At 42.3% G+C, this 27,751-nt stretch overlaps 1 protein-coding gene across 6 annotated transcripts in view; it reads right to left on the bottom strand.

Moving 5' to 3' along the window:
* The window catches only part of LOC124286414 (arylsulfatase B-like), a 121,323-nt gene extending 98,719 nt beyond the window's left edge, over window positions 1–22,604 (bottom strand). For 2 of the 6 annotated variants that reach the window (XM_046722784.1, XM_046722786.1), the window contains exons 1-13: window positions 22,277–22,604; window positions 21,266–21,377; window positions 20,228–20,279; window positions 19,329–19,432; window positions 16,261–16,367; window positions 15,693–15,757; window positions 14,599–14,700; window positions 14,282–14,345; window positions 12,940–13,037; window positions 12,509–12,648; window positions 9,913–9,971; window positions 9,393–9,504; window positions 8,784–8,914 (exon numbers count right to left, since the gene is read on the bottom strand). In XM_046722784.1, the coding sequence (XP_046578740.1) occupies window positions 8,784–8,914; window positions 9,393–9,504; window positions 9,913–9,971; window positions 12,509–12,648; window positions 12,940–13,037; window positions 14,282–14,345; window positions 14,599–14,700; window positions 15,693–15,757; window positions 16,261–16,367; window positions 19,329–19,432; window positions 20,228–20,279; window positions 21,266–21,377; window positions 22,277–22,385 (1,255 nt within the window). In that variant the 5' untranslated portion in view covers window positions 22,386–22,604. Of the gene's footprint in view, window positions 1–155; window positions 268–887; window positions 1,040–7,635; window positions 7,913–8,783; window positions 8,915–9,392; window positions 9,505–9,912; window positions 9,972–12,508; window positions 12,649–12,939; window positions 13,038–14,281; window positions 14,346–14,598; window positions 14,701–15,692; window positions 15,758–16,260; window positions 16,368–19,328; window positions 19,433–20,227; window positions 20,280–21,265; window positions 21,396–22,276 lie in introns of those variants that run through there. The other 4 variants (XM_046722783.1, XM_046722789.1, XM_046722785.1 and 1 more) reach the window with 4 other exon arrangements.
* Between the last annotated feature and the right edge of the window lie 5,147 nt (window positions 22,605–27,751).

Raw genomic sequence — 27,751 nt, 5'->3', positions numbered from 1 at the left:
CAGTATCACTCCCTCAAGGGTTACACTGTCGATGTGTCGTAACATGACTTACGGTGAACACACGGGCTGTACGTAGGAGGAGTTCAGTATCACTCCCTCAAGGGTTACACTGTCGATGTGTCGTAACATGACTTACGGTGAACAGACGTACTTACGGTGAACAGACGTACTGTACGTAGGACGAGTTCAGTATCACTCCCCCACGAGCTAGACTGTCGATGTTTGGCGTTATCATCTGAGGGTTGTGAAATCCTACATCGTTCCATCCTGGTGAGAGAGATACAACTACAACATTGTGACATCGCATGATTCCAGCAGTAACTGATGACATTCAAAGTGCCAGAGCACACGACGAGTGTAGACTTCATCAGCTTCATACACAACACATCGATAGAAGTTTTAGAATGTCTCAAACAGTAACTGGTGCCATCTTTAAAACATAATAGCCAATACCTACACGGTCAACTTTAGACGACATACACCTGCAGAGAAATATCATACAATATAAGCCTTTAGGACAACGGTATATGCCAACATTGTGTTGTTATACGATAAAATCCTACAGAGTTATGTAAACCAACACAGCATTTTTAGGGATGAGCCAACAGAGCTGTTACACGACGAAAGCCACAGAGCTAGCTCATAAGATCCGCAGCATATAATAGCTTATGACACACACACACACACGCGCGCACGCGCACACACACATAGTGCGGCTAACGAACTATGGTATACGATTATGCAATATAAGCTTACGGGGCTATTTTATGCCAAAAAGCCTGAACATACCGATGTCACACATTGAGTAACCCAATATATTACAGAAAAAGGCTGCTTGCACCCGAGGCAACGCGGTGTTGAGTAGATGTATAAATAACGCGACTTACCCAAATCATCCGCCACAATGAACACTATGTGGGGTGGTTGCACACTAGAGGCGACGGAGACGACCCACAGAGTACAGACTACCGCCAGCGACGCTACATACCTCTCCATTGTAGAGTTTGCAAGAAACACTGATAAGACTCACCTTATCTCTGTCTGGAATGTGTGTTAAATAGTCAATACCTTGCCCAACTTTGTTATACACCTGTTACAATGACCGTCATGCGATAGATAACAGTGCCTCAAGAATGTTGTTAAAATGTAAAGTATTTCCGACTGACTGACTGAGTTTGGTTTTACGCCGCTTTCAGCAATATTCCAGCAACATCACGGCGGGGGACACCAGAAATGGGCTTCACACATTGTGCCCATGTGGGGCTTCGAACCCGGGTCTTCGACGTGACGAGCCAACGCTTTAACCATTAGGCTACCCCACCACCCCTAAAGTATTTCTGTCTTCGCGTATCTGTTTTGTTGTCACATCCCATGTGGCTGAAAAGGAATGTGCCTTTAAAAGCCTTGACGTCTGGTTGTGTTCTTATGTACTGTCTTTAGAACCATTGTTCCTCTATCAATCAGTCAAGCCTGATACTTTCTACACCGAAGCGTCTGGTTTTTGACGCAAATATAGCAAGTCGCCTCCTGTCGCCAGAGGTCAATTTGTTTGGCCAACCTGCTGATAGTGGAATAAGGAATAGAGAATATATTATCGTCTATTTTCTCTCAGTGACCAATGTTGATGTGATTCATAGACTGTATAACGTCCACAGGGCCTTTGTCGTCTGAACAAAGGGAGGTAACGCTGGTCACACTTGACAAATATTACATGCGGAATTGTCTCCTTTGAATCAATGTTCTGCATGCACCTAGGGCACGGTAAGATTTTTCAATACTTTTAGGTCATAGTTTAACACACATCGACAACAGTTATTGCAATTGTATGTATTTTACTGGTTTGTGTGACATCAGGTCTGTGAAAGCTTCTGGTTAAGGCTGACATGATACTCTGCGTGCCCACTCACCGGCAGATTGGCTGGTCCAAAGTTACATGACACAAGGTTTAACTGTCTGACAGAGCATTCACTCGATGTTTGGCTTCCGCCAAACCACTGATGATGTGGGAACTAAGCGACTAACATCCCAAACGCCCAGTGCCCTTCTATGGCACACGTGTATGGCCAGAAATATTTCGAGAATAACATGTGCGGTCTCTGCTGCATGACACGTGCTCCATTACTACAGTAGTGTTTGGATGTGGTGTCGTCCTCGATTCTCATGTCATATTTCACTCCGTGCTCAATACATTGTCATCACTGACATACACGTATTTCTTCAGTGTAAAAACTACCTAAACAAAATGTACCGTTATATAAAAACTTGTCTTGATTCAGCCCACAAGCATTAGGGTTCCCTTGCTCAAAGCGATCGTATTACAAATGTACTGCAAATATCAACCGTCAATTTATATAATAGTCACACTTCAACACGAACTTGCAATTTATATAACTTTGTATGGTCATAGCATGGTAATTTAATGTTTTACAGCTTATTCTTTGAGACAGGGGTATTTTGGCATTTCTCAGTCTTTTCATGGAAATGTGTCAGAGTGATTTATTTAATGGCAGTTAACATTATTTTTTGTTACTAAAACAAGTTGTTTTGTTTCTCTTTACTTCTAGAGTGACGGCATGTTATTAGGAATGTTTACATATTACCAAGATTTCAAAATGGCCGCCAAAATGGCCGCCATCGTAGTTTAACTACATATACTTAGTGGAGGACTAAATTTGTACTGATATGAAATCCAAACAAATCATTTGGTGTCTAATGTTGAATACAGTATAGGAATAGAGCTAAATTTCGATGATGGGTCAATCAAAGCTTCACACTCCTAAAATATTTGATGAAATAACATTATCCAAAAGTGTTTGAAAACTATGCTTCATGGCCGATAACTACGTCTAAGCTTTGGTTGTAGGTATTCAAATTGTTCTATCAGATAACTCTTAATCACTTTTGATACATCCATAAGCTTGCAATTAACCCTCCTTTTCACTTTCTTTCATGTCATATGTTACTTCATGTCACAATCGGACCTGTGAAGATCCGGGTTAGAATGGACCTTCAATAACCCATGCTTGTCGTAAGAGGCGACTAACGGGAACGGGTTGTCAGGCTCGCTGACTGGGTGGACACATGTCATCGTATCTCAATTGCACAGATTGATGTTCATGCTGTTGATCCCTGGGTTGTCTGGTCCAGACTCGATTATTTACAGACTGTCGCCATATAGCCCGAATATAACAGAGTGCGTAAAATTAAACTCACTCACTCACTCATGTCAGAATCGGAGTCATCTACTGGCAACAATCATCTGCCATACAAATAGACATGTCTCTGTGCACACTATATTATTCTTTCTGCTGGCATGCTGACTTTTTGCATTTACACGATGTCAGTTCAACCAATCCACGGGGAGCAGGATCTCTCGACATTAGAATAGCTGACCATCACAAATGCTCCAACCATGGTCAACTGGTGAAGGGATGTTCATGATTGGTTGCAGAGACTGTTTCCAAACATGGACTTGGTAGTTTACTCTTTCAATGTGATGTTTTAGACTGTTGGATGTTGGTGGGAGGTTTTCATTCAATATCTTGTGTCATCTACAGACATCACTGGATTATTTGGTACATGCATAGAACTCACAAACTGGCCACAAGATATAATGAGTGTTTCTTGAACATCCAAATTGTCATCCATTTGTTGTGTGAAGCTTCTCATCCCTAGGCTTTACATCCTTTTTGGATGTCAGTGTCAATTGTGTTTTTTTTTGTTGGTGATTTTCAGAGGACTTATGTAAGTCAATTCCCCATGTCGAACGTTCTACACGTTCTAAAATGGGACGGAGTAATAACGTACGTAAAATGAGATTGCCATACTAAGAACGGAATCGCGGCGCTTCAATTTTACTGGGTATGTGTGAGGACGTAGTGCAGTCCGGCATCAATTGCAATACGTTTGTACACAGTTTCCACCTGGTCCATCCCGTTTGCAGAACTCTACTGAACTCTAGTTAGTCGCTATTCCAAGCAAATATGTTCAAAACAAAATGAATCGTTCTGAAGAAACTTGTAGTACACGGTTCTAACAGTTTGCAATTGGTTTTCATCACGTTCTACTCGTTGTTAGTATGTTTATGTAGTTCTCATGCAGTCCTTACTATGTCAACTCTGTGTGCATTACGATATGACAAGGTAGGGTATATATACATGCGTTTTTAACATGGTCGTCATTTGGGATAGAGTTTCTATGAACAAGTTTGCAGCTGTCAGAATATTGAATGCTGGTTTCCTGTAATTTTATCGGAAGCAGAGCAAGAGAACAATGAGTTGGTAGAGCAATAAAGAAGGGAAACACAAGAACTTGTTGGGTGAGGAACTGGCTTAAACCTGAGAGGTGAATAGCTGTGGGACATTATCATCAACTGATGGACGAGCTCCGCCTTGATGATCATGAGCCCTTCTACAACTTCTTGAGAATCACCCTACCCATGTTTGATGAACTTCTTGAACGCATTGACCCCTTTATAAATTAGATGTTCACCCTTCTTCTTCCTTGGAGGCATGGTGATGTCATCTTCCTTGGAGGCATGGTGATGTCAATGTTTCCACCTTGAAATTGAGAACGGAATAAGAATGGGCAGGGTATTTATATAAATCGAACCAGGAAATGATTGCTATTACGATTGCACACACTAGAAACGGAGTGAGAAAGTAGTGAGAATGGGAAGAAGTGCCTGAAAATGAGTTGGTTTAGAAGAATGAGTTAGAACGGGGTTGTGCGCATTAAGAACGAGATAGGTTTAGTTCAGAAGGGATATAAAGTGACTATGGACAGGATTGGACTGCTTGAAAACGTTGTCCACACGGGGTGAACGGGCAATTCTACCCACTCTAAACGTAACACCAACTGTCTGAGGACAGGGTAAAGACGAGACAGACGTACTGAGAACTGTTTATGATCAAACTAGCATTGTAATTTATACAAAAGTTACACGTTCTATCCCGTTCGAGGTCACTTTACAGTTATTGTTTGGACAGGGCAGGACGTCCTAAGAACTACATTGGTGTGACTCAGGCTTTACCAACAGGTAGCATGGCTGGACAAACAGAACACCATCGTTCGTTCATACATGCTACAAGACTAGACTTGTTGACAGGACTGCTGATGTTTTTTCCCCCATTGTCTTGGCAGTGGTTTGTTTTTGCCAACAATCTTGACTTCTAGCGCCGTTGGCGATCCTCTTTTGATTTGCTCCCCTGCTTTGATTGAATCTTGTCTGGCATACCTGTCCCAAACAACATCAACTCTAATACAGTCTGTTCGATTCAGAATTAAAGTGAAGTTGTCTCAATGCATATCAGCCAAGTGTCCAAATGTGGAAGCAGCTCCCTTTCTGAACATTTGCAATTTTGCCATTCCATCAACTATATGAACTGGCAACATTCTCTCTTCTGCTAGTATAAGCAGCGAAGGACCAAAAGCTTTTAAAGTTCATTTAACAAACCGCTTTTGATGTTCTTTCTTAATGTTCCATCTGAATGGGCCATTGTAAAATGAACACTAGAAATGTCCATGTTCACATCAGGGTTGATGACAAATCCACTCAATCTTCCAAATGAATGATGTCTGCATCTTGTGAACATTGGAAGTGGAGTTGTTGTCCCAAAGGATATGATTCACAGCCTCTTGCATGTTAAACAGATTGGGGCAGAGCAAAGGGATAACATCATAAGTAGTCGATTGAACTCTTCCAGGACAAACTTGTGGTCACCTTTACATCGACTGAACCTGAAAACCTTTTCTACATTGATTCCAAGAAAGGATGTAAAGCCCAGGAATGAGAAACTTCACACAACAAATGGATGACAATTTGGATGTTCAAGAAACACTCATTATATCTTGTGGCCAGTTTGTGAGTTCTATTCATGTACCAAATAATCCAGTGATGTCTGTAGATGACACAAGATATTGAATGAAAACCTCCCACCAACATCCAACAGTCTAAAACATCACATTGAAAGAATAAACTACCAAGTCCATGTTTGGAAACAGTCTCTGCAACCAATCATGAACATCCCTTCACCAGTTGACCATGGTTGGAGCATTTGTGATGGTCAGCTTATCCTATTCTGATGTCGAGATCCTGCTCCCCGTGGATTGGTTGAACTGACATCGTGTAAATGCAAAAAGTCAGCATGCCAGCAGAAAGAATGATATAGTGTGCACATAGGCATGTCTTTTTGTATGGCAGATGATTGTTGCCCGAACACATTTGACTTGTTGCCAGTAGATGACTCCGATTCTGACATGAGTGAGTGAGTGAGTTTAGTTTTACACTGCATTCAGCAATACTCCATCTATATGGCGGCAGTCTGTAAATAATCGTGTCTGGACCAGACAATCAAGGAATCAACAGCATGAACATCAATCTGTGCAATTGAGATACGATGACATGTGTCAACCCAGTCAGCGAGCCTGACAACGTTACCAGATCCCGTTATTGGGTTATTGAAGATAAATTCTAACCCACATCTCTGCAGGTCCGATTGTGACATGAAGTAACATATGAAATGAAAGAAAGTGAAAAGGAGGGTTAATTGCAAGCTTATGGATGTATCAAAAGTGATTAAGAGTTATCTGATAGATCAATTTGAATGCCTACAACCAAAACAGACGTAGTTATCGGCCATGAAGCATAGTTTTCAAACACTTTTGGATAATGTTATTTCATCAAATATTTTAGGAGTGTGAAGCTTTGAATGACCTTATCATTGAAATTTAGCTCTATTCCTATACTGTATTCAACATTAGACACCAAATGATTTGTTTGGATTTCATATCAGTTACAAATTTAGTCCTCCACTAAGTATATGTAGTTAAAACTACAATGGCGGCCACTTTGGCGGCCATTTTGAAATCTGGGTAATATGTAAGCATTCCTAATAACATGCCGTCACTCTAGAAGTAAAGAGAAAACAAAACAACTTGTTTTAGTAACAAAATAATGTAAACTGCCATTAAATAAATCACTCTGACACATTTCCATGAAAAGACTGAGAAATGCCAAAATACCCCTGTCTCAAAGAATGGCTGTAAAACATTAAATTACCATGCTATGACCATACAAAATGACTTGTTTTGTGCCAAAGCCATCATTCTAGGAAAACAAATGTCAAAACACATCAAAAGTATCAACTTTGGATGTAAATGGAAACATTCGATGTACATTTTATGTAGATTTAAGTGCTGAGAAGGCAAAACACGACAAAACAAAATGGCGGCCATAATGGCGGCCATTTTGATTTTTTCAAAACAAAATTATGTCCAAATAATTTCTACATCCTTTAGCAGTACACAGAAGTCAAAATAGAAAGTGATCTGATTGATGGTAGTAAAACTATTAATGATTAACTTTGAGGTGTTGTCGGGCAGCAAACCAAATGTGATGAAAATGCCCCCAGACCCCCACCACATATAATGGCCTGTAAAAAAAAACTGATACCACAATCTGAGAGTATTACAGGCCTTTTCATGAGCCCAAGACATCATACTAACTGAAAATAGTGTCAAACAAAATCAGTACTAGGGAGGCTACGAAATCCTATTTCTAGGCCCCTTTTGAGATTCTCCTCCTGGACTATAACGTTTCTTGGTGGTTCAGGGAGATTAAGAAAAGAACCAATGTACAGTGAAATCATATTTATTTACATGGTGCATAAGGATTAAAATATATTGAATCTAGATTTCTCATTTACATTGTGCAGCTTACACAAGCTGCTCTACGCATTCTAGCACCATCCGGGGGACCACACTCCACCCCAGTTCTTGGGATCACCCTTGGGGTCTTGAGGGGGGTAGTGTGCCGGTACCATGGACTGTCTCCACTTCTCCAGTCTCAGCTTCATGGAGGCCAGGAGGTCGGGGAACTTGGTCGCCAGGTCATGGTGTTCAGTCGGGTCAGCTGGAAGGGGCAATACGTTTTAGTGTTAAACTTGATAATGCTGCCAACTCAAAATATCTTCAAATTAACATTACTGCGAACTTGAAATGTCTAAGCATGAAATGCCCGTTTTGCTTTGTGCTCCCTTTGGCTGTGACGAAAGGGCTTATACGTTTCAGTGCCAAACTTGATAATGCTGGCAACTTAAAATATCTCCGAATGAATAACGAAATGTCTACACTTTATTATTCGGGCAGATACATCTATCCCCAGTGCGTCAGACATGGCAACTGATCAGGATAGCCTGGTAAAGCTAGGAGACTGAGATGACCTGTTGCCAGCACGTCTCAGCAGCCTGGGTTTGTGGTCACATGTCATCAGCCCTCGGTTGACTTGGCAAGCTGTTTTTCCCCTCCCACCGTCCACAGCTGTCAATGCTCTCTATAGTTATATAGCATTCACTCAATCGTCATTATTTGGAGTCCTGTATGTGATTATGGTCCAGGGTACCGATCCACAAAGCGTTCGTAACGTTACGATCTGTGGTAACTCTACAGTTTATCATAGACTTACGAATGTCGTAGCGGTACGAACGCTTTGTGGATCGGGAACCTGTTGAAGGTTATTTTGGTATTCACAATCCTCAAGAGAGAAATGCTCTTTTCACTGAATGCGATTCTGGCTTTTGATGAGCAGACACACACAATTTAGATCATTTCAGCAACTTAGGCCATTAGTCCATGGGATAGTCGCCATGGTTATATTCTACTGGCGTTATTGCAGCCTAATCTGACCCAACTAACATTGTACATGGAAAGTGACAATCTCCAAATGCTGACAACAGACAATTATGTACACCTACTCTGTGACAGATCAGCTTAGAAGGCCATACCTGTAAGGTTATACAGCTGGTATTGGGGCCATGTCTTTTTGTCCATTTGGAAAATTTCATCCAACCTCGGCAATGGGTACCAGTCGTTGAAGTCTCCGGGCTTGCCGTATATCAGCTTCATATCCCCATACCTAGCAGAGGCAACATAGATCATCACCCATCTGTTGCTGACAATACGGTGACGCTAGGCAAGTTATAAAAAACACAATTTCATATGGAGGTATGTCTCCTAGGTAACCCAGAAACTTGAACGTGGGTTCCAAGACAGATTCGTGAAGTTCATGGGTTTCACGTGAATGGAAATGGCCTGTGAATTGCATTCCATAGTAAAATGACATATATTGTGCAGCGTTCGCATCCTTGAATATCCTGGACAATTTCCTACTCCGATAAGCACTTTCAACCCGGACGTACTCATTACGAATGTGACGTCACCTTCTCCATCTGCCTTATCACGAACATAGCACAGAATGTCTTCTGCTCGTCTGAGTAATTCTATAGGATGGGTTTTTTTTCGTGATGGTAGCAAATGCGTCTTGGGTATTCACTTCAAATTAGTAACTCAAAGGACATTAATAAAGTATCGGAGACGTTAAGCTGGGTACAGACCTGATGGCTGAGTTGTTCCTGAGGTCGTCTATGTTGTAGACAAACTCCAACCTGTTGCTGGGCCAGTTCTTACTCAGCATGTCCCACTGGTTCACGCCATCCAAGCCGGGGTCTGAGATTACAAGCAGTTAATGTTTCTCCCAAAGCTAGAGTGTTGGGAGGAAGTAAATGATACTACCCTATCTACACAGAACAGTTATCCTGATCATCTTATCTTTTTTCGTAACCAGCTCAAAACAAGTGAGTGAGTTTAGTTTTACGCGGCTTTTAGCAATATTTCAGCAATATCACGGCGGGGGACACCAGAAATGGGCTTCAGACATTGTATCCATGTAGGGAATCGAACCAGAGTACGTCCTTGGCGTGACGAGCGAACGCTTTAACCACTAGGCTACCCCACCGCCCAGAATCTGATATCCATTACTAGTTTCCCACGTCCTGGCACTGTTGGAATAGGTCTTAAATTGTGAGTCACTCACTCACTCACTCATTCACTCAAACATACACATAAACAACTCACCTGGTCGACCCCCAGCCAGGTGGAGGAGTGTTGGGAACCAGTCAACAGCGTGTATCATTCTGCAACACACAAAATACTTATATTACACACAAAATATTAAAAACAAAATACGGTTAAATCCATATGCGTTATCGTCCTCGATTAGAACCCTCTGGCGATACAACCTAGTACCATGAGCTGTAAAGAGCAGCTCGCGACACCAGCCGATGAATCTATACATCTGCAAGGGCGACTCAAGTAAAAATACCGACTACAGTTCTATCCCTTAAGTATGACTCACCCTGAGATGGTGTAACCTCTCCCTTAGGAATGACTCACCCTGTGATGGTGGAACCTCTCCCTTAAGTATGACTCACCCTGTGATGGTGGAACCTCTCCCTTAGGAATGACTCACCCTGTGATGGTGGAACCTCTCCCTTAAGTATGACTCACCCTGTGATGGTGGAACCTCTCCCTTAAGTATGACTCACCCTGTGATGGTGGAACCTCTTCCTTAAGAATGACTCACCCTGTGATGGTGGAACCTCTCCCTTAAGTATGACTCACCCTGTGATGGTGGAACCTCTCCCTTAAGAATGACTCACCCTGTGATGGTGGAACCTCCTCCCTTAAGCATGACTCTGTGATGGTCCTCCCTTAAGAAATGACTCACCCTGTGATGGTGGAACCTCTCCCTTAAGTATGACTCACCCTGTGATGGTGGAACCTCTCCCTTAAGTATGACTCACCCTGTGATGGTGGAACCCTGTGATGGATGGTGTAACCTCTCCCTTTAGTATGACTCACCCTGTGATGGTGTAACCTCTCCCTTAAGTATGACTCACCCTGTGATGGTGGAACCTCTCCCTTAAGTATGACTCACCCTGTGATGGTGTAACCTCTCCCTTAAGTATGACTCACCCTGTGATGGTGTAACCTCTCCCTTAAGTATGACTCACCCTGTGATGGTGTAACCTCTCCCTTAAGTATGACTCACCCCTCTGATGGTGTAACCTCTCCCTTAAGAATGGTGGACTCTCCACCCTGTGATGGTGGAACCTGTCCCTTTAACCTCTCCCCCTTATGGTGGTAGTATGACTCACCCTGTGATGGTGTAACCTCTCCCTTAAGAATGACTCACCCTGTGATGGTGGAACCTCTCCCTTAGGAATGACTCACCCTGTGATGGTGTAACCTCTCCCTTAAGAATGACTCACCCTGTGATGGTGGAACCTCTCCCTTAAGTATGACTCACCCTGTGATGGTGGAACCTCTCCCTTAAGAATGACTCACCCTGTGATGGTGGAACCTCTCCCTTAAGAATGACTCACCCTGTGATGGTGGAACCTCTCCCTTTAAGTATGACTCACCCTGTGATGGTGGAACCTCTCCTTAGGAATGAACCTCTTCCTCCTCTCACCCTGTGATGGTGGAACTCACCCTGTGATGGTGGAACCTCTTCCTTAAGTATGACTCACCCTGTGATGGTGGAACCTCTCCCTTAAGTATGACTCACCCTGTGATGGTGTAACCTCTCCCTTAAGTATGACTCACCCTGTGATGGTGTAACCTCTCCCTTAAGTATGACTCACCCTGTGATGGTGTAACCTCTAATGGTGGAACTCCCTTAAGAATATGACTCACCCTGTGATGGTGTAACCTCTCCCTTAAGTATGACTCACCCTGTGATGGTGTAACCTCTCCCTTAAGAATGACTCACCCTGTGATGGTGTAACCTCTCCCTTAAGTATGACTCACCCTGTGATGGTGGTAACCTCTCCCTTAAGTATGACTCACCCTGTGATGGTGGTGTAACCTCTCCCTTAAGTATGACTCACCCTGTGATGGTGTAACCTCTCCCTTAAGTATGACTCACCCTGTGATGGTGTAACCTCTCCCTTAAGTATGACTCACCCTGTGATGGTGGAACCTCTCCCTTAAGTATGACTCACCCTGTGATGGTGGAACCTCTCCCTTAAGTATGACTCACCCTGTGATGACTCACCCTGTGATGGGTGGAACCTCTCCCTTAAGTATGACTCCACCCTGTGGTGTAACCTCTCCCTTAAGTATGACTCACCCTGTGATGGTGTAACCTCTCTCCCTTAAGTATGACTCACCCTGTGATGGTGTAACCTCTTCCTTAAGAATGACTCACCCTGTGATGGTGTAACCTCTCCCTTAAGTGACCTCACCCTGTGATGGTGAAGAATGACTCCACCCTGTGATGGTGTAACCCTCCCTTAAAATGACTCACCCTGTGATGGTGTAACCTCTCCCTTAAGTATGACTCACCCTGTGATGGTGTAACCTCTCCCTTAAGTATGACTCACACCCTGTGATGGTGTAACCTCTCCCTTAAGTGACTGACTCTGTGATGGTGTAACCTCTGTGATGGTGTAACCTCTCCCTTAAGAAATACTCACCCTGTGAAGGTGTAACCTCTCCCTTAAGTATGACTCACCCTGTGATGGGTTAACCTCTCCCTTAAGTATGACTCACCCTGTGATGGTGTAACCTCTCCCTTAAGTATGACTCACCCTGTGATGGGTTAACCTCTCCCTTAAGTATGACTCACCCTGTGTTGGTGTAACCTCTCCCTTAAGTATGACTCAACCCTGTGTTGGTGTATTTCAACTTCTTCAACAACGTCTTACTGTACACGAACGCCGTTCCCTTGGTCCCTCCTTCCCACAGAGTCGTCTTGGCCCCCCGGAGAGGCAGGTTGTTCGCCCCGGCGTAAGTAGGGCCACCGTTCTGTGTCAATACGTTTTATCATTATTATTTTTATCATTAATAATTGAAGGATATAGCATGTTGATGCCAGTTCACATCATAAATCTACGAACATCTCGCTGAAGACATGCATAACTAATAATGCTTTAGACAATACTCTTCTTACTAATGTACGTTAAAAGAAAATTCTACAATTATTTAACTACAAACCACGTCTTCCCATGCTACAATGAAACCATTATAAAGATATCTAATCTTGTAAAACCCAGTTTTGTTTCCCCGTTATGTTTCCCCGTTGCCTTAATGACGCACGTCGGTGGTGAAGACGAGTAGGAGGTTGTCTATGAGGCCGCTGTCTCGTAGTGCCTGGGTGATGTTGCCGATCGCCTCATCCAGCGCCGATACCATGCCTGGCATGTACAGAAGGAATGATATAACATGGCGTCCTGCACAGTTTGAGTGTGTCAGAGATCAAACCAGTGGTCAACAATGGCCTGGCATGTACAGAAGGAATGATATGAACAAGGCGTCCTGCAGGGTTTGAGTGTGTCAGAGATCAAACCAGTGGTCAACAATGGCCTGGCATGTACAGAAGGAATGATATAACATGGCGTCCTGCAGAGTTTGAGTGTGTCAGAGATCAAACCAGTGGTCAACAATGGCCTGGCATGTACAGAAGGAATGATATAACATGGCGTCCTGCAGAGTTTGAGTGTGTCAGAGATCAAACCAGTGGTCAACAAAGGTCATGATGACAGGTTCACTGGTGAACTGAATCCTTCAATTATTGAATGGAAGTGATATATATCTTCCTGTATATGTACAGATATATACGACCCCAAGAATATTGGGAGATTTGTGTTCTCTTGCTCATGTCAGCATTTACCAAAATTAGCCATGAGACTCCTCAATGTACGTCATTAGTCGACTGCAAAGTTCGGTCGAGCTGGACATAATGGTATCGGATGGTACAATGATTCCTTGAATGTATTAGTCCTACAACTGCACCTTCATTCGCAGTAACCGGACAGTACATGGTGACCCGATCTTGACACACAACATCCGTGAGTTCTTTCCTGCTGTCTGAAATTTCACTGAAGCAACAATAGTGCTTGATTTTCTTTTGCAATAAATTTGTATCCGATAGGTTTTAAATTACGATGCTTTAAAAATAGACAATTATTTTGGGTTTCTCTATCTCATTCCAGAATTTACCAATTAAAGAAAATGTCTCAGGGATAAACTTTTCTTTGTTTTCTCTCAAAACGGTTTTGCTACGATGAAATACCAGGATGCAGTGGATTGTCGACTCTGGTGTGCTCATTTTGACACTTTAGTTTTGTGGCTTAATCTGTACAGTGGAATTCCATTAATGCACACAGTAATGTTCCAGAAGACATCGTCCAAATCATTGTTCCTTTGTATACATGTATATGTACACTTACCTATCAAAAATTGTCCTTTGACTTCACGTTCAACAGCTATTGACCTTTAGAAATATGTGACGGTCTCTGTCCGTCTTTGTTTTGGAAATATGTACACATTTATGTCGGTGATTGTCCTTTCGGAAATGTAGTCGTTTTATAATCAGAATCGTCCGTACAAGACGTGCTTCAAAATACCCATTTTTGAAGATGATCGTCACATAAATTACCACAATATGTCCTCCGCTGTTTCGTCGTGATGTTCCTGTACATATCTTCAAATCGTTGTGGAACCTGAAACAGTTGGCTTGGTACTCACTGACAGTGTACACAAGGTACATGCAATATACTAGGTCCATACACAGTAGTTATTGGTTGTATGTTGTACAGCTTGATGAGTCGTTATCCTCCTACTCTGATACAGTAAAGGTACTGTACGGTGTGTGTATACCACCTTGTGTGTTATAATTCTACTACGATGTGTGTACGGGGTGTATCTGAGCTACCTGTAGTATCTCACGAGTGTGTATGGGGGTATCTGAGCTACCTGTAGTGGTTCGTGGACAGACTGGAAGGGCAGGTACAGGTACAGGGGTTTGGTCTTGTCGTGGGTCCTGATGATTTCTTCAGCTCGCGAGGCAAACGTCATCTGAAAACAAACAAATCTTGGTTCGAAAACATTAACAGAAATAGGTTTTCAAATTGAGGTTCCCAAAAGGTGGAGTATTTGACCACGGTATTTGGCTGTTTTGGTTGAATTTACCACGTGTTAGAATTTGGCCCAAAACATCTGTGACCCAAATGATTCAAGAATATATTTGAATACAGCTTCCAAAAGTTTACGGATTTAGTAGTCTGACTGGTTTCTTTCTATGGTCTTGGTGTTGTCCCAGTTGATGGTGTGGTTAGGGTGGGCTTTGATGTGGTCAGCAATGGCTGATTTAGAATTGTTGTTCCTAACTGAAGCCTGGTGTTCCTTGATCCTGAGGGTGAGTGGTCTTGGTGTTTCTCCAACAAAGGAGTCACCGCAGTCACATTCTTTGTGGTAAACCACACCTGAGGGGTCTACCTGTGACATGCAAGAGGTTCTGGATGCTGTTGCCTCTTTGGAGTCAGACTACAAAATTCGTAAACGTTTGGAAGCTGTACACATCAAGAAGATAGGCCCTTCCATCAACAGAGACAAAGGATACTACAGTCCTAAAGCCTACCATCACTTGATAAAATAATCGCCCTTCACAGAATAAAAGAAGTTGTATATCCATAAAAATTGTCATCATGCTTAGTCAACTCAACTTCTTAAATGCCCATCAAAGAACTGAAGCCATGTGCTGATCATATATGGATTGTACTGAAGCCACGTGCTGATCATCTATGGATTGTACTGAGGCCAGGTGTTGATCATTTATGGATTGTACTGAATTTACATGGAGGATCCTCTATGGAGTTTCCTATAAAGGATGGTGGGATACTAAAAGACAAAAGAATTCGAAGTTCTGAAATATTAGATTGCCCTGATATAGTCGCTAAATGAAAAAGTGAAAACCTATTTTTGGCCCTGGTCTCTGTAAAGCATAATTGTTTGACTTCAGTTGAACGATGCGGTGCTGCTCACTGTCTAATGCTTGCTCAATGACGTACCGCGGAGTAAGGTCCACTGTAATTTCTTGCCACTGTTTTATTGAACCGGAAGTCAAACCCGTCATCTGTAAAACACAAATACTGCTGTGAGATCTCTCAAAATATTTTGGGATTAAGATGTAATCGGCTTTGTATTGGCAATCAATATGTCTCGTAATGTCGAAGCTTACATCGAAGCACACTAAATTAAACTTGATACCGAATTATGTGTGTCAATTTACTGGTCCGTATTGGAAAAGTAAACCACTGGTCGAAGGTGATTTGGGTATATACTACATAGACCATATTGTGAACTCCGATTGAAAGACACCCTGGGTATCTGTAAGAACAGGGCACCAGGTGTTTAGCCTCTGTGTTAAGGATATGTTTAGTGTACTCAGACGAATTTAATCGATGACGATGTCAAAACCTGGTCTGTTAAGCATCACTGGATTTTGAGGTCAAAGCGTTTGAGAGGACGATTCAGCTTCACTGTTGCTTATGTTCCGGTATGCTTCATTCATCGGTCGTCTAAATGTTGTACACAACATACATGTATGTCGAAACAGTTACCAACAACCTTCCCTACCTCTGACGCGAGTGTAGTAGTCCTCTGCTCCATTATAATAGCCGAGGAACGAGTCAAAGCCACGCATTGTAGGGGTGTATTTCCAGTTACAGAACCCGAGATGCCATCTGATAAAAACAACATAAATTTCATATTATTTTTACATACATACGTGGAAGTCGTAATAGAGGTAGCATGCCCCAGACATATTCATATTCCTACTTCACATGTTCCGTCTGTATATGATCGAATCTGGACCAGGCAAACCAGTAACGTCCGGCGCCAACCAGCCAATAAAATTGCACAATTCCAGTCTGATGAACTTACTAGTTTCATGGACGCATCGTGACGTCCCTACCCAGTCAGTTTAGGTCACATGTCATGTGAGCAGACCCTGCTTCAGATACCTTTTTACATGCTTACAATTGGAAATCTGATAACTCGTGTGATAATCTGATAACTAGTGTGATAATCTGATAACTCGTATGATCATCTGATAACTCGTATGATAATCTGATAACTAGTTTGATCACCTGATAACTAGTATGATAATCTGATAACTAGTTTGATCACCTGATAACTAGTATGATAATCTGATAACTAGTATGATAATCTGATAACTAGTATGATAATCTGATAACTAGTATGATAATCTGATAACTAAGTATGATAGTCTGATAACTAGTATGATAATCTGATAACTAGTATGATAATCTGATAACTAGTATGATAATCTGATAACTAGTATGATAATCTGATAACTAGTATGATAATCTGATAACTAGTATGATAATCTGATAACTAGTATGATAATCTGATAACTAGTATGATAATCTGATAATTAGTATGATAATCTGATAATTAGTGTGATAATCTGATAACTAGTATGATAATCTGATAATTAGTATGATCACCTGATAACTAGTATGATCATCTGATAACTAGTATGATCATCTGATAACTAGTATGATAATAACTAGTGCGATCATAACTGTATGATCATCTGATAACTAGTATGATAATCTGATAATTAGTGTGATAATCTGATAACTAGTATGATAATCTGATAACTAGTATGAAAGTCTGATTACTAGTATGATAATCTGATAATTAGTGTGATAATCTGATAACTGGTATGATAATCTGATAATTAGTATGATAATCTGATAATTAGTGTGATAATCTGATAACTAGTATGATAATCTGATAACTAGTATGAAAGTCTGATAACTAGTATGATAATCTGATAATTAGTGTGATAATCTGATAACTGGTATGATAATCTGATAATTAGTATGATAATCTGATAATTAGTGTGATAATGTTATAACTTGTATGATAGTCTGATAACTATAATGAGCAAAACTCAAAATTTGATACTCAGGATTTTCCGGAGTAACTTTTTAATATTTGGTTTAAGACATTAATTATAGTTGTATGCTGTGCACAGAACATCTTGACATCAACGGTAAACAAAAAAACAAGTCTCGCCGAACCTCTTTAACAACGACAACGTTCATGATGTCAAGGTACCCTCCAAAATGAAGTTTACAGCGTAAAAAAAATCAACTGAGGTCTTCAGATAAGGGTTGTGACTTCCTCTTGCGTCTCTTTCAGCCACACAACGTGTCCTCATGGAGCTTAGAACGCTAGTAAACAAACCCCGAGGAAGACGTCGCCATTGCTCAACAAGGTGACGTTGAAGATCTTGCAACGTCTCTGGTGGATTTACTTGCTGACGAACACGTGGACCCAAATCGTCCCAGATGTGTTAAATAGGATTGAGGTGGGGGCTACGCGACGGCCAATCCAGAACTTTAATCCCGGCATTTCGTAGAAAATTCTGTGTAAGAATTGCCGTATGCTGTCAATCGTTGTCTTGTTGGAACGTCCGTCTAGGGCCATGTCTCTGTATAAATGGGCAGCATTCCCTTGAACAACAACAACGGGATAACGTCCGTGTGCTCAAAACGGACCCATACCATTACACTTCACCACCAAATCTGTCCACGTCACGGACGCCGATTTAACCGTGACGCAGATTTAACCGTGACGTTCACCTCGCCTGTGGTACACTCCAGCCCTCAATGTGAATCGAGATTCGTCGGTGAAGACAACCGAATTCCACTGTCTTTGATTGAACCTTATGTGTCTTGTGGCCCAAACCAGTTGGTTGCAGTGATGAAGAGGCCTTGAAATTGGTCCTTTATGGGATCTTCGAAGTCTAGCGGCACGCAAGCGATTTGTGACAGTTTGTGCAGTTATCCTTCCTCCAAACATCTTCCTACTTGTGGAAGTTGCAGTAACAAATCTGTTCCGAAGATGACGTAGTCGTATTGCTTGATTGTGTACTACTGTTTCGTATACTTGAAAAAGAAATCTATCAGTGTCAAGTTTTCAATTTTGCTGAGTATAGTATTTTTTCACGCTGTGTTTGTATGTGAGTCGTGCAAGGCGCCGACATGTTCCTTAGTGGGACTATAGTCCGATGAACGAAGGTTCGAATCCCAGAATTGCTTACAAATATGTTGGTTAAGCCAGAACCAAGTTTCTCTCAAGAGGTAACAGACTAAACCAGCATCAGTTCGACCATTTCATAACGTGAAGCTTACATCAACTTACCTCACACACAAATGTCGTTTTGTGATTGGCTGAGCGCTCTTCTGTTATTTTCAATGTGCCCGCTTACCACCGAGTAACATTTTCCATGTTACCCGCTGGGAACGCCGAACTGTGGGAATTCATTTGGTACTTCCTGTTAGAAATTCTTTATTTCGAATAATTGAGTCACGTATGATGTACGGGAATTACCGATGTTTTGCGAATGCAAATTGTTGGAGGGGAGATAACTCTAAATTTGTTTTTCGTGTCTGTCGTCGGTATTGGCTAATTACCTAACTCTGGTACTCCTTATTATGAACCGATACCCGTGCTTCAAACATTTCAAAATTAACATTGAGGTGTTCGGTAAGATAAATACAGTGTTCAATGGTCCATCGGGGCTCATGGGTTGATGTACCCTCGTGACCAGTGAACATCTTATAGTGTAACTGAACCACTAACCGTGGTAAATAAACCCCACAACTTACTTGCCGACTGCATGTGTCGCATAGCCGAGTTCCTTCAGTTTCTGGGGCAGCATAGTAAAGTTGGCGGGTACATACCCCGGTATCAACGGGAAGATCACGTCATGCTGTATAAAATACATCCATCTCAAGAACGCAATCCCTGGTGTGCAAAACAATCATTGAAAAGGATCATTCATGTTTTTGTTTGTTATTTATTGCCGCATTCAGCATTAGTCCAACTATAAATGATCGAGTCTTAACCAGACAATCTAGTGATTGAGATCACTGGGCATGCATCATACGCTCCTGTGTATCAAGTCAGCTAACCTGACCACCCGGTAGTCGCCCCTCACGACAAGACCGAGTGATTGAAAATCACAGGGTTTCAACCATAATACCATTCTAAGAAATATGATCGCGATTTGGAACTTGGGTATAGTGAGTGTGTTTGGTTTTACGCCAATTTTAGCAACATTCCAGCAATATCACGGCAGGGGACACCAGAAATGGGCTTCACATACTGTGCCCATGTAGGGAATCAAACCCGGACCTTCGTCATGACGAGCGAACGCCTTCAACCACCAGGCTACACCACCGCCTCGGAACTGGGGAATAGGAGATCGGATAAAATTAAACAAACTAAACTGTAACCTGTACGTGGGTGTACAAACGTCATCTTGTCTGAGGACCGCTTTTGTCACACCGAGAGGAGAGGGGTGGGTGTGGAGAGTGATCAGTGAGTGACTGATTTACTTTGGTTGGACTGTTTGTTGTTTAACGCCGCAGTCAGCAATATTCCATCTATATGACGGTGGTCGGTTAATAATCGTTTCTGGACCAGACAATCCAGTGACTGACATCATAAGAATCATCTACGCAAATGGGATGCGATGGATACAATGAGTAAGTGAGTGACTCACCTGTAGCCCCGTGTGGTAGGGGTAATATCCAGTCATGAAGCAGTTTCGGGAACTGGAACAAAAAACACCACCACGATCAGTAGCACAACCAAATATGCCAAACTTTGTAAACCAGCCGATTTGATTGCAGAGGCCCGGAGGTATCATAGATATAAGATATGTATGTACGAAAACTATCATAGAACATGATGTTGTAGCTAGTCCTGCAAATGTTGTTTGTAATACTGTGCTCATATGTAAATTGTAATGAGATGTGGATGTGTGTTCTGTACGAACATGTCGTAACACACGCACTGTAGACACGGAGGAGTTCAGTATCAATCCTTGAGGGGCTACACTGTCGATGATGCGTAACATGACTTACGGTGAACACACGTACAGTACGTAATGGTTCAGTATCACTAGTACTCCTTCAAGGGCTACACTGTCGATGTATTGTAGCATGACTTACAGTGAACACACGTACTCAACGTAATGGTTCAGTATCACTACTTCAAGGGTTACACTGTCGATGTGTCGTAACATGACTTCCGGTGGACACACGTACTGTACGTAGGAGGAGTTCAGTATCACTCCCTCAAGGGCTAAAATATCGTTGCGTCGTAACATGACTTACGGTGAACACACGTACTATACGTATTAGGTGTTCACTATCACTCCCTGCCATGGGCTACACTGTCAATGTGTCGTCACATGACTTACGGTGAACACACGGACTGTACGTAGGTGGAGTTTAGTATAACTCCCTCAAGGGCTACACTGTCGATGTCGTAACATGACTTACGGTGAACACACGTACTGTACGTAGGTGGAGTTCAGTATCACTCCCTCAAGGGCTACACTGTCGATGTATCGTAACATGACTTACGGTGGACACACGGGCTGTACGTAGGAGGAGTTCAGTATCACTCCCTCAAGGTCTACACTGTCGATGTGTCGTAACATGACTTACGGTGAGTGAGTGAGTGAGTATTGTGTTACGCCGCTTTTAGCAATATTCCAGCAATATCACGGCGGGGGACACCAGAAATGACTTACGGTGAACACACGGGCTGTACGTAGGAGGAGTTCAGTATCACTCCCTGGCGGGCCAGACTGTCGATGTTTGGAGTTATCATCTGAGGGTTGTGAAATCCTACATCGTTCCATCCTGGTCAGAGAGATACAACTACAACATTGTGACACATATTTTTTTATTCCAGCATGTCTCCAGCAATAACCGATGACATTTAATCAAAGTGTCAGAGCACACGACGTAACATTTTCATTAAATCAAACAAATCGTTAGAATATAATTATATAAGCCCGCAGAGCTGTGGCATACGACACAAGGCTTACAGAGCTCCTTTGTATGATAAAAGCCTACAGTGATGACCAAAAACATGTAATTATACAGACTATTTTATCCGATATAAGTGTATAATGCCTAATCATATACAATATATGTCTGCAGAGCTGTAGCATACGACATAAGCCAACAGAGCTATCTTGTATGATAAAAGCCTACAGAGCTGGGTCAAAAATTGTATTAAATTAATATATATACATTGATATGTTATCCGATGCAGGCCTACAATGCCTAATTACACACTGTAAGCCTACGGGGCTGTGTTGTGCTATATAGGCCTACGGGTCTATATGCTGTGCTATGTAAGCCTACGGGGCTATATATAAGCTGTGCTATGTAACCAACGGAGCTATGTTGTGCTATATAAGCCTTCAGGGCTGTGTTGTGCTATATAAAGCCTACGGGGCTCTATAAGTCTATATGCCTAAACCAACGGGCTGTGTTGTGCTATAGATCTATAAGTCTACAGGGCTGTGCTGTGCTTTATAAGCTGGCCTACGGTGCTGTGTTGTGCGATAAACGATATAAGCTATAAAGCTATCTTATCAGATGCAAACCTACACGTCATTTCAGCCTATGAAGCAGTGTACGATTTAAGCCAACACAGAGCTGTGTTACGCGCCATATCACAGGAAGAGGTCGCTTGCACCGGAAAGCAGTAACGCGCTGAGAAGTCGATGTATAAAAATAACGCGACTTACCCAAATCATCCGCCACAATGAACACTATGTGGGGTGGTTGCACACTAGAGGTGGCGGGGACGACCCACAGAGTACAGACTACCACCAGCGACGCTACCAACCTCTCCATTGCAGAGTCTACAACATTCGCCGTATCTCTATCTGATTGACTGGAATACGAGTTAAATAGTCAATACCGTCCATCAGCTTGTCACATGCCAGTTACTAATACTATCACGTGATGTGGAAGAGTGCATCTAGAATTTCTGTAAGCATGAGAAGGTAGTGTTTCGGTGATCGGTTCGGTGATCAAGTGGCTGAAGAGGAAGGTGTCTTTAAAAGCCGGGAAAGAAAGTCCAGCCGGGTCAATGGGTGATTCAAAAATATGCTATTGAAACGAAACACGTTAGAGCTTATCATCTTAGCGTATCCCAGTTGTTCGCTACAATCGTGTTCAAAAACGAAAGTCTAGAGTACAAACAATGCTATACTTAACCGCATATGTGAAATCACGTATGTTGACATTTTGTGAGCTGGTGTTATATTCATTATGACAGCTAAACCTACACACAGAAAATACCCAATTTATTCATTTGTGATGTATTTCAGGATCAGGATAGGCGTACTGTACGATGTTAACATACACAAAACTCGTTGTAAAGGTACCTTAGCTCTTATCGTTACTTGTTTGTGGTTTAAATTCACAGCTGCGTGCGACACTCAATTATTACTCCTGAAGGGCTACACTGTCGATGTGTCGTAACATGACTTACGGTGAACACACGTACTGTACGTAGGAGGAGCTCAGTATCACTCCCTCAAGGGTTACACTGTCGATATGTGGTATCATGACTTACGGTGAACACACGTACTGTACCTGGGAGGAGCTCAGTATCACTCCTTGAAGGAATACACTGTCGATGTGTCGTAACATGACTTACGGTGAACACACGTACTGTACCTGGGAGGAGCTCGGTATCACTCCTTGAAGGAATACACTGTCGATGTGTCGTAACATGACTTACGGTGAACACACGTACTGTACGTAGGAGGAGCTCAGTATCACTCCCTCAAGGGTTACACTGTCGATATGTGGTAACATGACTTACGGTGAACACACGTACTGTACCTGGGAGGAGCTCAGTATCACTCCTTGAAGGAATACACTGTCGATGTGTCGTAACATGACTTACGGTGAACACACGTACTGTACGTAGGAGGAGCTCAGTATCACTCCCTCAAGGGTTACACTGTCGATATGTGGTAACATGACTTACGGTGAACACACGTACTGTACGTAGGAGGAGTTCAGTATCACTCCCTCAAGGGTTACACTGTCGATGTGCGGTAACATGACTTACTGGGACACCAGAAATGGGCTTCACACATTGTGCCCATGTGGGGAATCGAACCCGGGTCTTCGGCGTAACATAAACAAAACTCGTTGTAAAGGTACTTTAGCTCTTATCGTTACTTGTTTGTGGTTTAAATTCACAGCTGCATGCGACACGTAGACATTTATCAGGTGTTTATATTACTACTTATCTCAACACCCAGGTCTTTTGGACTTTCTTTATTAATGTTCGTCCCGAAAAGACGATATGTGAGCTCGCCCCATCCATTCAAGAGTGTGTAAGGCTTCAGTCAGTTACCGAACAATGGTTATCTTTTAACGTAGTGAGTGAGTGAGTGAGTAAATGTGTCAACTTAAATTAACTTGACTTTTAAACTCTCAGTTACATGTATATCCAGGTTTCAGGTTTCTGCGGGTGTGGGATCTGTCCCACATTTTACATATGTGTATATAAACGGTTGCATATTTAACTGTTGCCTCTCATAACAAGCAAAGCCGCTGTATAAAACAGGCATGGGCTACCGAAAGCTCCCGAATGCCAATTCTAACCCAACTCTGCATGGGTCATTACACTTGATATATTTTCTGGATAATATTGATCTGTTTAATATATTCAATGTTCACATTGATGAGTCATACAGTACATTCATCTGCCGCCATAGAAAAAACATGTTCGAAGTCAGGTGTCCCCGGATCATGTACAATTTATTACATAATTCAGGATATTTCATTCGTGTCTGTTTGTAAAATAGTCGCGTGAGTCGTTTGTTTCATGTGTTTGAGAAAGGTGAAATGTTTGATTGGTCAATTAAGATACCCCACGTGACAATTATGTGAAGAGAGCCATCTTGAATAATCATTTGCGTAAGAAGGGGAATTCCGGGGGAGTCTGTTCCACTCTTGCTGAGCATAGCGGCGGGCTACACATGACGTTGACGTTTACCTATCATGTCCAAGAGGTGTTCAAAATAGGGAAAGGTCTGAGTTATCATTGTATTCCATAATCGTTGTACTGCTGGAGGCGCGCTGTGCAGTGGGAACTGGCGTTGTGGTTCTGAACGCCGACTCAACTTACAAAGGGAACAACAAAGGGTGCCTGTACGCTGTCCCGACAGTACAGTCCAATGATCCTTCCTTGCACCATAACCAACCCACCGCCAAATCTTCCATCAGGTGTCAGCTTGATCATTGACGTTCACGTCAACGTCGCCAAACAAGATCATAGTGCCGTGGTACAAAACCTCAGCGCTAAGACAGCGTAACTCTGTGTTAAGGTATGGGAGTTACGGTCACCTTTGTACAACGGCCCCCGTGCCTTTTAGAAAGTGCAAAGCGACACGAGACTTGGGATTACGACAATATGGACGTTGTCTGTTGGCAATATGGCGGCTTGTCAGTGGCGTCAACACGTTATTACCGAGGATGGAAATAAGCTGCATGTAATCATATGACCTTTAGCTCAGAAGATTGATGAAAGCCTACAGCAACTCGCTTTGCTCTTCGTGACTGGTTTCCTATCTATCAATCGATCCTCTATTCACGTGGTTGACCTTGGACACCTGGACGGGATCGATCGTCAACACACTGTGGAAACCTGTTGCATTGTCTGATAATCCATTTATTCGTCGACTGTCATCAGAAGAGTCAAAATCAGAAACGACACTCTGTGCAGTGTGGCGCTAAGGCGTGTTGTAACCATAGTGTACTGGGGGTACGTATTCAAAGTAATTCATGTTAAGGTCAACGGTTGCCAACAGGTACATACTTTGTAACATCATTCCTCTATATTGACAGATGTAAATATCAACTTATGAAGTACAAATAACACTCCTAGATCAGTCTCAGAAATCTTATCCACACAATCAGAAAAAACACTTCAAGACATGGATATATGGATATATCTGGATAGAGCTGTATTGTTTCCACAATATTGTACTTTGGTACTTCAACAAATAAAACGCCTTCCTATGATTGTCCACATGTTCGTCTGATTATCTATATTGAAGAAATTAACGTGTGCCCTTTGGACTTAATACATATTTCATAACTGAGCTTGCCCTAACCATTCTGCAGTAAATACAGACGAATACAAGGCTATATTTGGGATAAGGTCTTCTCAGTAAAATACAGAGTCTTATACTGTTAGTGTAAGGATGTTTGAACCCATTTCTGGTTTCCCCCGACGTGCAATTGCTGGAATATTGCTAAAAGCGGCGTAAAACTAAACTCACTCACTCAGAGTAAGACGTCAGCACACCGAGTCAGCGACCTAACCAACTATTCTTACCGTGCCATATGTACACGCAAGCTGACTCGGAGAGGTAGGTGGCGAGAGGCAGTATGAGCTATAAAGTGAAATGAGTGAGTATGGTTTCACGCCGCTTTTAGCAATATCCCAGCAATATCACGGCGGGGGACACCAGAAATGGGCTTCACACATTGTACCCATGTTGGGAATCGAACCCTGGGCTTCTGTGCGATGAGCCATCGCTTTAACCACTAGGCTACCCCACTGCCCCATATGCTATTAAAACAAACTGGTAACGAGACACAACTAAATCTCCAATCTTTATTCTTAATAGTATGATAGTAATGGACACATAATACAACATACACTACAACTAGAGGCAAGCGGCCACATCCACGTTGACAATATTCCACACCGGTAAGGCACTATAATAGAATCACAGACGTCAGGTTTTAAGGGGCGCTTTGGCCTCTTTACATACACAGAAACAACCTGGTTATAATGCCACCGGTTATAATGCCATCTTTATCTTAAAACGGATTTCTGCAAAAATATATAATTATCTTTTCATAATGCCAACCTGGTCATAATGCAAGGCTATGACCATGCACGCTAAAGCCTCGCCTGTTAAGAGGCCATCATGCATATTATACAATGCCTCTGGTGGTATATTAAGTGTTTATGCTCAACTAAACCACCAGGGCCGCAGTACCCGTGGTGTTGCAAACATGTTCAAAGAATAATTGAGTTGGGTTTTACTCTGCCTTTAGCAATATTCGGGGACACCAGAAATGGGCTTCACACATTATACCTATGGGGTGAATCAAACCCGGGCGTGACGAGCGAACGCTTAACCACGAGGCTACCCCACCGCCCCGTTCAAAGAATAAGCTACAAGACGTTTATTAGTGGAAATACGGTAGGTTATTTCGATACCTCACAGGTACTCCTGCACTGACATCACACAACCCTATCTCAAGTTATCACAGATATAAAGACTTGGTGTGAAAACTTCGTTGCTTGGTTGCACAGTACCGCACACCCTTAACACTGTGTTACCGGGAACGAGTGAAAACGGCCTATGGTCAAAACGGATACACCAAAATGGCGGTTGGCCACAAGTATCTCCACGAAAATGTGTTCAACAGTGACACCTGTTCTTGTTGTGTCTACTTCTGTAATACACTAACATGCTTTGAAACTGCACTGACTGTCTTGATCTCAAGATAAACCTGTTTGTGGAAACTGTATTTTGGTGTTCGGCCATTTTGACTTTATCGCGGCCATTTTGACGTTTTATGGCAGTATGTAAATACAGAGACCATAAAATATCACATGGTCTCTGGTAGGTGTTTCTAATGTGGGAAGAAAACCCTAAGTGATGTATGTCTGTGACGTTTCCCACTTTGGCCAAACCCATCACAACCCTAGACACATGGTGGTGTGAACCCAATAGTTTGAGCACAAGACATAACATTTAGACTCTTTTCTCCAACTAAGGATGGATACATTCAATATAACACAAAAGAACAAAATAGAAAATAACTGTTTGTAAAGAACTGCCCTATTTCAAAAGTATGCCATTAAAGTATTGATATGGTGTATCGTAACATGTATAACAGACAATGCCCAACTGTCAGTATTGCACATGCCCCACTATTGACAGCTGCCGTATGTATGAGCCTTGTCAGATCGTTAAGATAGGTTTCAACTCATGTTACCTACCTAGTTTCAAATACTAGTAATTCCGGTTACCATGGTTACAAGGATCTCCAGGGGTTCGGACCCACCACCCCCATCCCCCTTTTGAAAATGACTTAAGACCACAGTGAAGATTTTTATTTGCGTTGGCGGAGCCAATGAAATAAATGTATTATTTGATCCCTTAGTCCGC

Source organism: Haliotis rubra, unplaced genomic scaffold (genome assembly GCF_003918875.1).
Source record: "Haliotis rubra isolate DU_JTF1 unplaced genomic scaffold, ASM391887v1 Scf382, whole genome shotgun sequence".
Lineage (NCBI taxonomy): Eukaryota > Metazoa > Mollusca > Gastropoda > Lepetellida > Haliotidae > Haliotis > Haliotis rubra.
The sequence above is the reverse complement of the archived record's forward strand: the minus strand, read 5'-3'. Positions and strand labels throughout refer to the sequence as shown.